We start from the raw sequence: 13,529 nt of genomic DNA, 5'->3' as shown, positions 1-13,529 counted from the left end.
TAATTGCTGCAGATGAGTTATTAAAATTCTAAACTTATGTAATATTATCATAAAATATGGCATTTTTTCTTAGGAAAGCCACAAATTGGATTCATGCTTATGCACTGTAAAACCCAGATGGTTTACTTAACTACTCAAACATCCATCAGTTCAAAAGTCAACTGAACTGAAAACTCAAATTTTGAAAATTGATTCGCTTTGAGGAACTCAAGCAGAACAATAAATTAGCTTCATGTATGGGGTTTTAAGAGATTGACTTGAGAGACCATGACAATTGGTCAGGGAATATTGGCAAATTAGAAGAAAATATACAGTTTCTTTAGGTTAGCTAATTATACATTACCTGGACTCCTCAAAGTGCTGGTGCTTTGCAATCTCCATTTTCTTACTCACTGGTTCAATATTCATCATGATTTTGTCCAATTTAACTTGTCCTGAAATGTTTTTTAAGTTTTACTTGCATAGTATTCATTTTCAAATTATAAATACGTTTTTCAAATTCAATTGCAAATCACAAATTTTTCATAAAAAGAGCTGTAATTTTTTTAAATTCTGCTAACACAGAGATACTAAAAAATACAATTGAGCAGTTTTCTTCACTCCATGCTACTCAGTTGCTTTGCAATTACTAAACTTTAGGACTGAAAAGTACAGTGAAAATGAACTGCATATATCAAAAAGTAGATTCCTTTCAGAGAAATGGCTGTAACAGCATAGCACATATGGATGAATACAAACAACCTCATTTATACATATCAGTATTATTATAATCATTGTCATCACAAAGCTTACTTTTTACAGAAAGGGCTGCTACTTTAAAATAATTTGGAAAATCATTAGTTCCTGTAAATAGGAGCACTGAGTGCTCCAAAAATCTCATTATGATAGAGTAAGACTAAATTCCACAAAAGGCAAAGGTTCTACATTTTAAAAATCTAACTGGAGAGACACAAGATGGCCGAATAGGAACAGCTCTGGAGTGCAATTCCCAGCAAGAACAACACAGAGGGCAAGTGATCACTGCATTACCAAAAGGGTCTTTACTGCCCTCAGACCAGGAGATTCCCAGGCTGAAAAGTACCAAAAGTTTCCAGCATAGCTGTTTCAGCTGGTACCATGGGTATCCACACTAAAACTCACACAAATCTGGGTAGCCATTTCAACTGGCACCTGGAATGCCTGGGAGACAGAGCCGCCCATTCCACTGAAAAAGAAGGGGCTGAAACAGTGAGCCAGGATATCTGGCTAAGTAGGTCCCACCCCTACAAAGATCAGTAATCTGAAATGCTCTAGATTGAGAGTTTTGCAGCATGTGTGGCTAGACCCAGGATGGTCCAGCTTGGTGTGGGGAAGGGTGTCCACCATTACCAAGACAGTCCACCACTACAGAGGCAGTCTGCCATTACTGAGGCAATCTGCCATTATTGAGGCAGACTTCCATTACTGAGGCAGTTCTAACTGTACCTCTGTAAACAAAACCACAAGGAAGTTTACACAGCAACTGGACAGAGCCCATGGCAGCTCAGCAATGCCTCTGACTAGACTACCTCCTTGCTGGGGAGGGCATCTTTGAAAAAAGGCAGCAGCACATCAGGAACTTATAAAGCCCCACCTTCCCAGGACAGAGAACCTGGGGAAAAGACAGTTATGAATTCTGCTGCAGAGACTTAAACATACCTGCACAGCAGCTCTGAATGGAATAACAGAGCTCCTAGCACAGCCCTTGAGCTTCTATAAGGGAGAGACTGTCTCCTCAAGCAGCTCCTGGCCCCCATACATTTAAAGAGACACCTCATAGAAGAGAGCTCAGGCTGACATCTGGCAGATACCCTTCTGGAAAAAAGATAACAGAAGAAGAAACTGGCAGCAACCCTTACTGTTCTACAGCTGCTACAGATGATCACCAGGCACACAGGCTCTGGAGTGGACCTCAAGCCATACTACAGCAGAGGGGCCTGACTGTTAGAAGGAAAACTAAAAAAACAGAAAGAAATAGCTTCAACATCAACAAAAACAAAATCCACTCAGAGACCCCATCCAAAAGTCACGAACTACAAAGACCACAGGTAGATAAATCCACAAAGATGGCAAGAAAACAGTGTATAAAGGATGGAATCACCAAAAACCAGAACACTTCTTCTCCTCCAAGGGATCACAACTCCTAACCAGCAAGGGAACAAAGCTGGATGGACAAGTCTGATGAATTGACAGAAACAGGCTTCAGAAGGTGGGTAATAACAAACTTCTTTGAACTAAAAGAACATGTTCTAACCCAATACAAAGAAACTAAGAACCTTGAAATAAGGTTTGACAAAATGCTAACTAGAATAAACAGCTTAGAGAACAGTATAAATGAACTGATGGAGCTGAAAACTACAACACAAGAACTTCACAAAGCATACAAAAGTTTCAATAGCCAAATTGATCATGAAGAAGAAAGAATATCAGAGATTAAAGATCAACTCAATGAAATAAAATGAGATGGCAAGATTAAAGAAAAAAAGAGTGAAAAGAAATAAACAAAGCCTCCAAGAAATAAGGGATTATGTTAAAAGACCTAATCTATGTTTGATAGGTGTACCTGAATGTCACGAAGAGAATGAATCCAAGCTGGAAAACAATCTTGAGGATATTATCCTGGAGAACTTCCCCAATCTAGCAAAGCAGGACAACATTCAAGTCCAGGAAATACAGAGAACACCACAAAGATATTCCTCAAGAAGAGCAATCACAAGGCACATAATCGTCACATTGACCAGGGTTGAAATGAAGAAAAAAATACTAAGGGCAGCTGGAGAGAAAGGTCAGGTTACCCACAAAGAGAAGCCCATCAGACTCACAGTGGATCTCTTGGCAGAAACCCTACAAGCCAGAAAAGAGTGGGGCAAATATTCAACATCCTTAAAGAAAAGAACTTTCAACCTAGAATTTTATATCCAGCCAACTAAGCTGCATAAGCGAAAAAGAGATAAAATCCTTTACAGACAAGCAATTGCTGAGAGATTCTGTCACCACCAGGACTGCCTTACAAGATCTCCTGAAAGCACTAAACATGCAGAGGAACAACCAGTACCAGCCACTCCAAAAACATACTCAATGGTAAAGACCATCGACACAATAGAGAAACTGCATCAACCAACGGGAAAACAACCAGCTAGCATCGAAATGGCAGGATCAAATTCACACATAACAATATTAACTTTAAATGTAAATGGGCTAAATGCTCCAATCAAAAGATACAGACTCGCAAACTGGATAAAAAGTCAAGACCCATCAGTGTGCTGTATTCAGGAAATCCATCTCACATGCAAGGACACAAGATAAAGGGATGGAAGATTTACCAAAACTTGAGAGCAAAAAAAGCAGGAGTTGTAATCAGAGTCTCTGATAAAATGGAGGTTAAACTAATAAAGATCAAAAGAGACAAAGAAGGACATTACATAATAGTAAAAGGATCAATGCAACAAGAAGAGCTAATGATCCTAAATATATAGTTACCAAATACAGAAGCACCCAATACATAGCAAGTTCTCAGAGACCTGCTAAGAGACTTAGATTCCCACACAATAATGGTAGGAGACTTTAACACTCCACTGTCAATATTAGACAGATCAAGACAAAAATTAACAAGGATATCCAGGACTTGAACTCAGATCTGGACTAAGAAGACCTAAAAGACATCTACAGAACTTTCCACCCCAAATCCACAGAATATACATTTTTCTTAGCACCACATCTCACCTACTCTAAAATTGACCACATAATTGGAAGTAAATCACTCCTCAGCAAATGCAAAAGAACAGAAATCATAACAGTCTCTTAGACAACAGTGCAATAAAATTAGAACTCAGGATTAAGAAACTAACTCAGAATTACACAACTTCATGGAAACTGAACAACTGTCTCCTGAATGTTGACTGGATAAAGGCAGAAATAAAGATGTTCTTCAAAACCAAGCAAAATGAAGACACAATGTACCAGAATCTCTGAGAAACATTTAAAGCAGTCTCCAGAGGGAAATTAAGCAATAAATGCCCACATGAGAAGTGAAGAACAATCTAAAATCAACACCCTATCATCAAAATTGAAAGAGTTAGAAGAGCAAGATGAAAAAAATTCAAAAGCTAGCAGAAGACAAGAACTAAGATCAGAGCACAACTGAAGGAGATAGAAACATAAAAAAAACCTTCAAAAAATCAATAAATCTAGGAGCTGGTTTTTTGAAAAGATCAACAAAATAGACAGACTGCTAATAAGATTAATAAAAAAGACAAGACAGAAGAATCAAATAAATGTAACAAAAAATGATAAAGGGAATACCACCACCAACTCCACAGAAATACAAACTACCATCAGAGATAACTACAAACAACTCTATGAACACAAACAAGTAAACCTGGAAGAAATGTATAAATTCCTGGACACTTGCACCCTCCCAAGCCTAAACCAGGAAGAAGTTAAAAACCCTGAATAGACCAATAACAAAGGCTGAGGTTGAGGCAGCAATTAATAGTCTACCAACCAAAAAAAACCCAGGTACAGATGGTTCACAGCCAAATTCTACCAGATGTACGAAGAATAACTTGTACCACTCCTTCTGAAACTATTCCAAACAATACAGAAAGAGAGAATCCTTCCCAAATCATTTTATGAGACCAATATTATCCTGATACCAAAACACAATAGAGAATCAACTGAAAAATAAAACTTCAGGCCAATATCCATGATGAATATAGATGCAAAATTCTTCAATAAAATAGTGGCAAACCAATTACAATAGCACATCAAAAAGCTTATCCATCATGATCCCAGGGATGGAAGGCTAGTTAAACATACACAAATCATTAAACATAATCCATCACATAAACAGAATCAATGTCAAAAAACACATTATTATCTCAATAGATGCAGAAAATGCCAACAACAAAATTTAACAGCCCTTTATGCTAAAAACTCTAATAAACAAAGTATTGATGGAATGTATCTCAAAATAATAAAAGCTATTTATGACAAACCCACAGCCAATATCATACTGAATGGGCAAAAACTGGAAGCATTCCCTTTCAAATCTGGCACTAGACAAGGATGCCCTCTCTCACCACTCCTATTCAATATAGTATTGGAAGTTCTAGCTAGAGCAATCAGGCAAGAAAAGGAAATACAGGGTATTCAATTAGGAAAGAGGGACATCAAATTATCCCTATTTGCACATGACATGATTGTATAATTAGAAAACCACACTCAGCCCAAAATCACTTTAAACTGATAAACGACTTTAGCAAAGTCTCAGGATACAAAATCAATGTGCAGAAATCACAAGTATTCCTATACGCCAATAACAGACTTAAAGAGAGCCAAATCCAGAGTGAACTACCATTCACAATTGTTACAAAGATAATAAAATACCTAGGAATACAACTAACAAAATAGGCAAAGGACCTCTTCAAGGAGAACTACAAACCGTTGCTCAAGGAAATAAGAGAGGACACAAAGAGATGGAAACACATTCCATATTCATGGTTAGGAAGAATCAGTATTGTGAAAATGGCCATATTGCCCAAAGTAATTTACAAATTCTACACTATCCCCATCAGGCTACCAATGACCCTCTTCACAGAAGTGGAAAAAAAAAACCAAAACACCTTAAACTTCATAAGGAATCAAAAGAGTGCCTGCATAGCTAAGGCAATCCTAAGCAAAAAGAACAAAGCCGGAGGCATCATGTTACCTGACTTTAAACTATACTACAAAGCTACAGTAATCAAAACAGCACAGTACTGGTACCAAAACAGAGATATAGGCCAATGCAACAGAACAGAGGCCTCAGAGGCAACACCACACATCTAAAACCATCTGATCTTTGACCAATCTGACAAAGAAAAGCAATGGGGAAAGGACTCCCTGTTTAATAAATGATGTTGGGAAAACTGGCTAGCATGTGCAGAAAGCAGAAACTGGACCCCTTCCTGACACCTTACATTAAAATTACCTCCAGATGGATTAAAGACTTAAACATAAGACCTAACACCATAAAAACCCTAGAAGAAAACCTAGGCAAAACAATTCAGGACATAAGCACAGACAAGGACTTCATGATTAAAACACCAAAAGTATTGGCAACAAAAGCCAAAATAGACAAATGGGACCTAATTAAACTCTAGAGCTTCTGTACAGCAAAATTAACTATCATTAGAGTGAACAGGCAACCAATAGGATGGGAAAACATTTTTTGCAATCTACCCATCTGACAAAGGGCTAATATCAGGAATCTACAAAGAACTAAAGCAGATTTACAAAAAAAAAAAAACAAACAAACCCATCAAAAAGTGGGCAAAAGATATGAACAGCCACTTCTCAAAAGCAGACATATATGAGGCCAACAAACATATGAAAAAATGCTCCTCATCACTGATTATTAGAGAAATGCAAATCAAAACCACACTGATATGCCACCTCACACCAGTTAGAATGGCAATCATTAAAAAATCTGGAGACAACAGATGCTGGAGAGAATGTGGAGAAATAGGAAGACTTTTATACTGTTGGTGGGAGTGTAAACTAGTTCAACCATTGTGGAAGACAGTGTGGTGCTTCCTCAAGGACCTAGAAATAGAAAGTCCATTTGACACAGCAATCCCATTACTGGATATATACTCAAATGATTATAAATCATTCTATTATAATAAAGACTTATGCCCACGTATGTTCATAGTGGCACTGTTTACAATAGCAAAGACCTAGAACCAAGAAAAATGCCCATTGACAATAGACTGGACAAAAAAAATGTGGCACATATACACCATGGAATACTACACAGCCATAAAAAACAATGAGTGTGTGTCCTTCATAGGGATATGGATGAATCTGGAAACCATCATTCTTAGGAAACTGATACAAGAACAGAAAATCAAATACCATGTGTTCTCACTCATAGGTGGGTGTTGAACAGGGAGGGGAGCATCACACACTGGGGTCTGTTGGGGGGGCAAGGGAGGGACAGCAGCAGTATGGGGAGGTCAGGGAGGGATAAAATGGGGAGAAATGCCAAATGTACGTGACGGGGGGATGAAGGCACATTGCCATGTGTGTACCTATGCAACAATCCTGCATGATCTGCACATGTACCCCAGAACCTAAAGTACGATTAAATAAATAAATGCATTTTCATTTAAAAAAGTAAAAAACAAAGATAAATATCTGGAAATTAATTAAACTAAAGAGATTTTTCACTGCAAAAGGAACAGTCAGCAGAGCAAACAGACAACCCACAGAATGGGAGAAAATCTTCGCAATCTACACATCTGACAAAGGACAAATATCTAGAATCTGCAATGAATTCAAACAAATCAGTAAGAAAAACATAAAAAAAATCCCATCAAAAAGTGAGCTAAGGACATGAATAAGACAATTCTCAAAAGAACATATACAAATGGCCAAAAAACATGAAAAAATGCGCAACATCACTAATGGCCAGGGAAATGCAAATCAAAACCACAATGCAATACCACCTTACTCCTACAAGTATAGCCAAACTCAAAAAATTACAAAACAGTAGATATTGGCATGGATGCAGTGATCAGGGAACACTTCTACACTACTGCTGGGAATGTAAACTGGTATAGCTACTATGGAAAGTAATGTGAAGATTCCTTAAAGAACTAAAAGTAGAACTATCATTTGATCCACCAATCCCACTACTGGGTATCTACTCAATGGAAAAGAAGTCATTTTACAAAAAAGATACTTGCACACACATGTTTATAGCAGCACAATTTGCAACTGCCAAATCGTGGAACCAACCCAAATGTTCATCAATCAATAAGTGGATAAAGAAACTATGTGTATCATATGTTTTCACTGATATGTGGGAGCTAAGACATAAGGCATGCTAGGGCATGCAAGGATGCAAAGGCATAAGAATGATACAATGGACTTTCAGGACTTGAGGAGAATGGTGAAAAGGGGATGAGGGACAAAAGACTACATATAAAGTATATACTGCTTGAGTGATAAGTGTGCCAAATTTCACAAATCACCACTAAATAACTTATCCTGTAACCAAATACCACCTGTCTCCCAATAACCTATGGAAAAAATAAGTAAAATTTTTAAAATAAAATATACGATCTTTGACAAACCTGACAAAAACAAGCAATGGGGAAAGGAGTCCCTGTTGAATAAATGGTGGTGGGAAAACTGGCTAGCCATGTGCAGAAAGAAGAAACTGGACCCCTTCCTGACACCTTACACTAAAATTAACTCTAGATGGATTAAAGACTTAAACATAAGACCTAACACCATAAAAAACACTAGAAGAAAACCTTGGCAAAGCCATTCAGGACATAGGCGTAGGCAAGGACTTCTTGACCAAAATGCCAAAAGCATTGGCAACAAAAGCCAAAATAGACAAATGTGACCTAATCAAATTCCACAGCTTCTGCACGGCAAAAGAAACAGTAATTAGAGTGAATCAGCAACCAACAGAATGGGAAAAAATTTTTGCAATCTACCCATCTGACAAAGAGCTGATATCCAGAATCTATGAAGAACTAAAACAGATTTATAAGAAAAAAACAAACAAACCCATTCAAAAGTGGGCCTTTGCATGAACAGACACTTTGCAAAAGAAGACAAACATGAGACCAACAAATATATGAAAAAATGCTCATCATCACTGGTCATTAGAGAAATGCAAATCAAAACTACATTGAGATACCATCTCACACCAGTTAGAATGATGATCCTTAAAAAATCTGGAGACAACAGATGCTGGAGAGGATGTGGAGGAATAGGAACACTTTTACACTGTTGGTGGGAGTGTAAATTAGTTCAATCATTGTGGAAGACAGCGTGGCAGTTCCTCAAGGACCTAGGCATAGAAATTCCATTTGACCCAGCAATCCCATTACTGGGTATATATCCAAAGGATTATAAATCGTTCTACTATAAGAACACATACACACGAATGTTCATTGCAGCAGTTTACAATAGCAAAGACCTGGAATCAGCCCAAATGCCCATCAATGATAGACTGGAAAGGGAAAATGTGGCACGTATACACCATGGAATACTATGCAGCCATCAAAAACAATGAGTTCATGTCCTTTGTAGGGACATGGATGAACCTGGAAACCATCATTCTCAGCAAACTGACACAAGAACAGAAAATCAAACACCATATGTTCTCACTCATAGGTGGGTGTCGAACACAGAGAGGGGAGCATCACACACTGGGGCCTGTAGGGGGGAAATAGGGGAGGGACAGCAGGGGGTTGGGTGTTGGGGAGAGAAAGCATGGGGAGAAATGCCAGATATAGGTGATGGGGAGGAAGGCAGCACATCACACTGCCATGTGTGTACCTATGCAACAATCTTCCATGTTCTTCACATGTACCCCAAAACCTAAAATGCAATAAAAAAATTAAAATGTATATATGGGTAAGATATGCACAGGTTATGTGCAAATACTACACATTTTATCAGGGACTTGGGCATTCTTGGATCTTGGAATGATAGAAGTAGGGGAAGTCCTAGAACCAATTCCCCAAGGATACTGAGCAAAGGCTGTATTTATAAGGTACCAGAATCATTGGTTAGCATTTCTTGTGAATTACCTCATGTAAGTTTTAACAGTTTTGTTTGGTTTTTCTTTTTGTAAAGTACTGTGATTATTCCCTTTTACTCAAGAGAAGCAACTTTCCCAAGATCCTTTAACTTGGAATGTACAGACCCAGGACTCCTTCATTCTTTATCACTGTGCTCTACACTGACCCCTGGAACTTGGGGGCTTCAGGGAATTCAACAGTAAATGTAGGTAATTTCTCCCTTGTTTACTTCAGAAGGTAACCATAAAGCTCAGAGGACACACTGTAAAAAGACATGTGGTATGTTAAGTGATATTATATTAAGGTAAAGGAGAATTTTTGAGTCTTAAAAATAGAAACATTAAAAATATTTGCCATATGCCAAGTGTGCTAATGGCTATATATGGATTATCATGTTTTATTCTTACAGCTACCCCATAAATTAGGTACTATTACTATCTCCATTTTACAGATGAGGAAAAGAAAGCAGAGAAGGAAATGATTCACTTCCCCAAGATTAGACCAGTAGCAATAGGTAGGGATGATATTCAAACCCAGACAGATAGCCCCTGGAACCTGAATTCTTAATCACTCTGATGCTCAATATCCCTGTTTGCTTATTGTACTTATTTATAGAATATCTACTTAGCAAAAATCACTAAGCTAATTCCTGGGAAGGGAGCAGTATAGAATATAATGGTTAATAAAGCATTATTACTACCCTCAGTGGACAGCACTGTTAGTTAAACAGTAAAAATCACTGCAGAAAAGTGAAGGAGAAAAAGGATGAGGCAAAGGTGATGAGAAGTGCAATCTGGAGATATAAAGAGTGAATTTTACAGCAATGGTAAAGAAATTAAGCTTGCAATGAAAGAATGACAATCATAGAGGCTAAAAAAAGCATTAGGATTTAGTGAAATTTTAGTTTTGTTTTATTTTTCAAGGCAGGAGGTTTTCAAGTCAGATGGGAAAGAAACCATTACAGATCAAGAGATTGCAGATGCTTACATCTGAACACACTTGGAATTGAATACATAAGCAGGGAACAGGTTCACTGCATACCTAGAAAGGATGTGATGAAGTTTACAAGTGAAGGTATTATTTAAAGATAATATTATTTCGAAAGCAACATTATGAAAATAAAGTTTCACTAATAAGGAATTCACATTTGTAAAAATACATATATATGCATAAAAATATACATATATGTATATCTTGGTTTATTTGCAAATGCATAGGAAAGATATGGAAGAATGTATACTACAGTAGAGACAATTAGTACTCACTAAATTATCCACGTGATCCCCTATATTTCCCATACCCCTTTACAATTAGGCTGAGAACATGTGATTAGACTCTGACCAATGAGATATGGGCATATGAGGTGTGAGCCACTACCAGGTCTGGGGTTTAAATTCCTCCAGCCCACTCTTTCCCTGCCACAGTGCCCTAGGAAACCTGTGCACCAAATGGCAGACCTACAAGGTAAACTATCTATCACACTGTGACTGATGTGAAGTCTTTATGAGACATGAAGCCACAGAGAATCTAGTGTTCATTTGTTACTCAACAGAGCCCAACCTTTCTTGTCTAATATTTACGCCAAACTAAGACCATCAGAGGTGTCTATCTTTGGAAGGAAGGGGAAAATGTAGTATTGTGAGAACTTTCCCTTTCAATCCTACATATGTATGTATTTTTAAAATATTTATAATGAGCTTTTGTTCATACAATAATTAAGCAAAAGATATGTCTATTTCAGAGAAAAAAAACCTGTTAAATAGTTTTAGTATAATCCATTTACGTGCTAAACTAAAAGCCCTCTATAGTACCATTTAGCTAAGTCATATTAGGACTGTATCCAAAATACAAAATAAGTGCAGACATACTCCTTAAAAAGCAGTATATAGAATTAAAGGAGAGCTCTAAAAAGGCAGTTAAAACTTATTAAAACTACCATTGCTGCAGATAAATCTTTAGATGGAGAATGAGACTTAGTATGTGTCTTTACGCCAATTATAACATCCCTGAAATTCTAACTATTGCCTTATGTAAAATCTAGTCTCTAAACCAATTTCACCAAACTAGAATTTCAGTTCCAAAATATAAATTAGAAATAACTTCTGATTCAAATACTCATTCAAAGAGAGACCAACAGGAAGACCAGGGGGAAAAAAAACAGAGGTAAAGTGATTATTAGAGGTTTTAGAATGAAGTTGGGCAAAAGACATATAAGACATTAAAACTGCCAACCTAGATATGAGCTGACAGGCAACAAAGAAAAACAACAACAACAACAAAAAAAACCTGAGCAACCAAAAGACTTCAGTCTCTAACACTACTTATAATGTGTGCCTCAGAGTCCAGCTGGAATTAATCATTCATTCATCTGAGCTCAATCATTTGTTCACCTGAAATCAATCATCCATTCAATTTCCTTCACTTCTGACAATTTTGCCTTTCTCCTTTATGGTCTTATTATGCTTTGACCACCTCCAGCTGTTGTGTGTTCCCCAAAGTTATTTCTTTCCTTGGCTACCTTCTAACCCTTTACTTGGATGATATGGTCCATGACTTTGACTATATTTATCACCTCAATGTGCACAAATCTGTATATATTGTTTAGAACACTCCTGAGATCCAAATTTGAATAACCAACTATCTCTGTCTCAATCTACATGTCCCTCTCACACTTAATGACACTACTATCTATCCATAAGCCTGAAAATCATCTCCATTATTCAATCTCTTTCAATCCCCTTCAATCCTTTCCCACTCATACTCTCTCAATTCAGATCCTTACCATCCTTCATCTGGTACATGAGCAGCTTTCCCACTTGGATTCCTGCATCCAACCATGAAACTCTAACCCACCCTCCATACTTTCCATAAATAGTCTTTAATTTCCAAATTATGGAATTTTAAATTATCATTGTTATTGTTTTCTAATTTCATGTCACAGTAATCAGAGAACAAGTTTTGTATAATTCAAATTGTTTGAAACTTGTTGACTCCTTTATATACCAATATAATCAATTTTCATAATGCTTCATATATTCTTTCGTTCTTAGGAGCAACATCTTTACCTAATAAATCTTAACATCGAAACAATTTGCAGCACTCATTGTTTGGTTGGCCCACCTTCCCTTTACAATCTGTAAACTCTCTGACCATGTGGACTAGGACTTATTCCCTTTTAATCCTCAGCACTTCCTTAGAACACCCAGCACACTCAACAAACATTTGTTATAAGAATCAATAAATAAAATATTTAGTATGTCTTATTCAGTCACATAGATTTTTTCAGTATTACTACTTTGTTTGCCAATGCCATGGATTAATTTCTTTCAATCACTTTCTCAGATACTATAGATACTATATACATACCTCTTTCCACTGATTCACACTTCTCTCCTGACCTTCATAAAAAAATCCCTATTTCTTCCCCTCTCTCTACAAAAAAACAGCATCTGTATTTCAGATTGTAAAAACGGTCTATGTTAAACAGTTAAACTAAACTAATGTGTTATTGGAAATTAATTTTCTAGAATTTAAAGCTCAAACAAATTAGAAATTCAGTGTCAGAAAAGGGAGTGTGTTCCTCATCACAGATATCTGTTAGCAGAAACTTACAGAACATTGTAGATGGGAATTTATGTTGTGAAAATAGATGGACTAGAAGAGCTTTAAGGTCTCCTGTACACAAAGACTTACTACTATGATAGTGCTTCAGACCACTTAAATCATTTTCATTCAAAAAATGAGATTTTATATTTTGTACACTGAATAATTATAAACAGTTTTCTCTCCTTCTTAAGACCTTTCTCTCTTTTGAAGACCCGCTATTTAAATTTTATTTAATTTCATATGAAATAATTATAATGAAACATAAAAATTTTAAAGTTTCAAATTTATAGACAGATTCATTAGTGAAGAATGACAGAT

The 13,529-nt window shown here is 36.8% G+C and overlaps 1 protein-coding gene across 3 annotated transcripts in view; it reads right to left on the bottom strand.

The window, feature by feature from the left end:
* The window catches only part of IQCM (IQ motif containing M), a 495,919-nt gene that overhangs the window by 359,630 nt on the left and 122,760 nt on the right, over positions 1-13,529 (bottom strand). For all 3 annotated transcript variants that reach the window (XM_035292858.3, XM_078367842.1, XM_078367841.1), the window contains exon 5: positions 344-434. In XM_035292858.3, coding sequence (XP_035148749.3) covers positions 344-434 — 91 coding nt within the window. The remainder of the gene's footprint in view (positions 1-343; positions 435-13,529) is intronic.

This window comes from Callithrix jacchus, chromosome 3 (genome assembly GCF_049354715.1).
Source record: "Callithrix jacchus isolate 240 chromosome 3, calJac240_pri, whole genome shotgun sequence".
Lineage (NCBI taxonomy): Eukaryota > Metazoa > Chordata > Mammalia > Primates > Cebidae > Callithrix > Callithrix jacchus.
The sequence above is the reverse complement of the archived record's forward strand: the minus strand, read 5'-3'. Positions and strand labels throughout refer to the sequence as shown.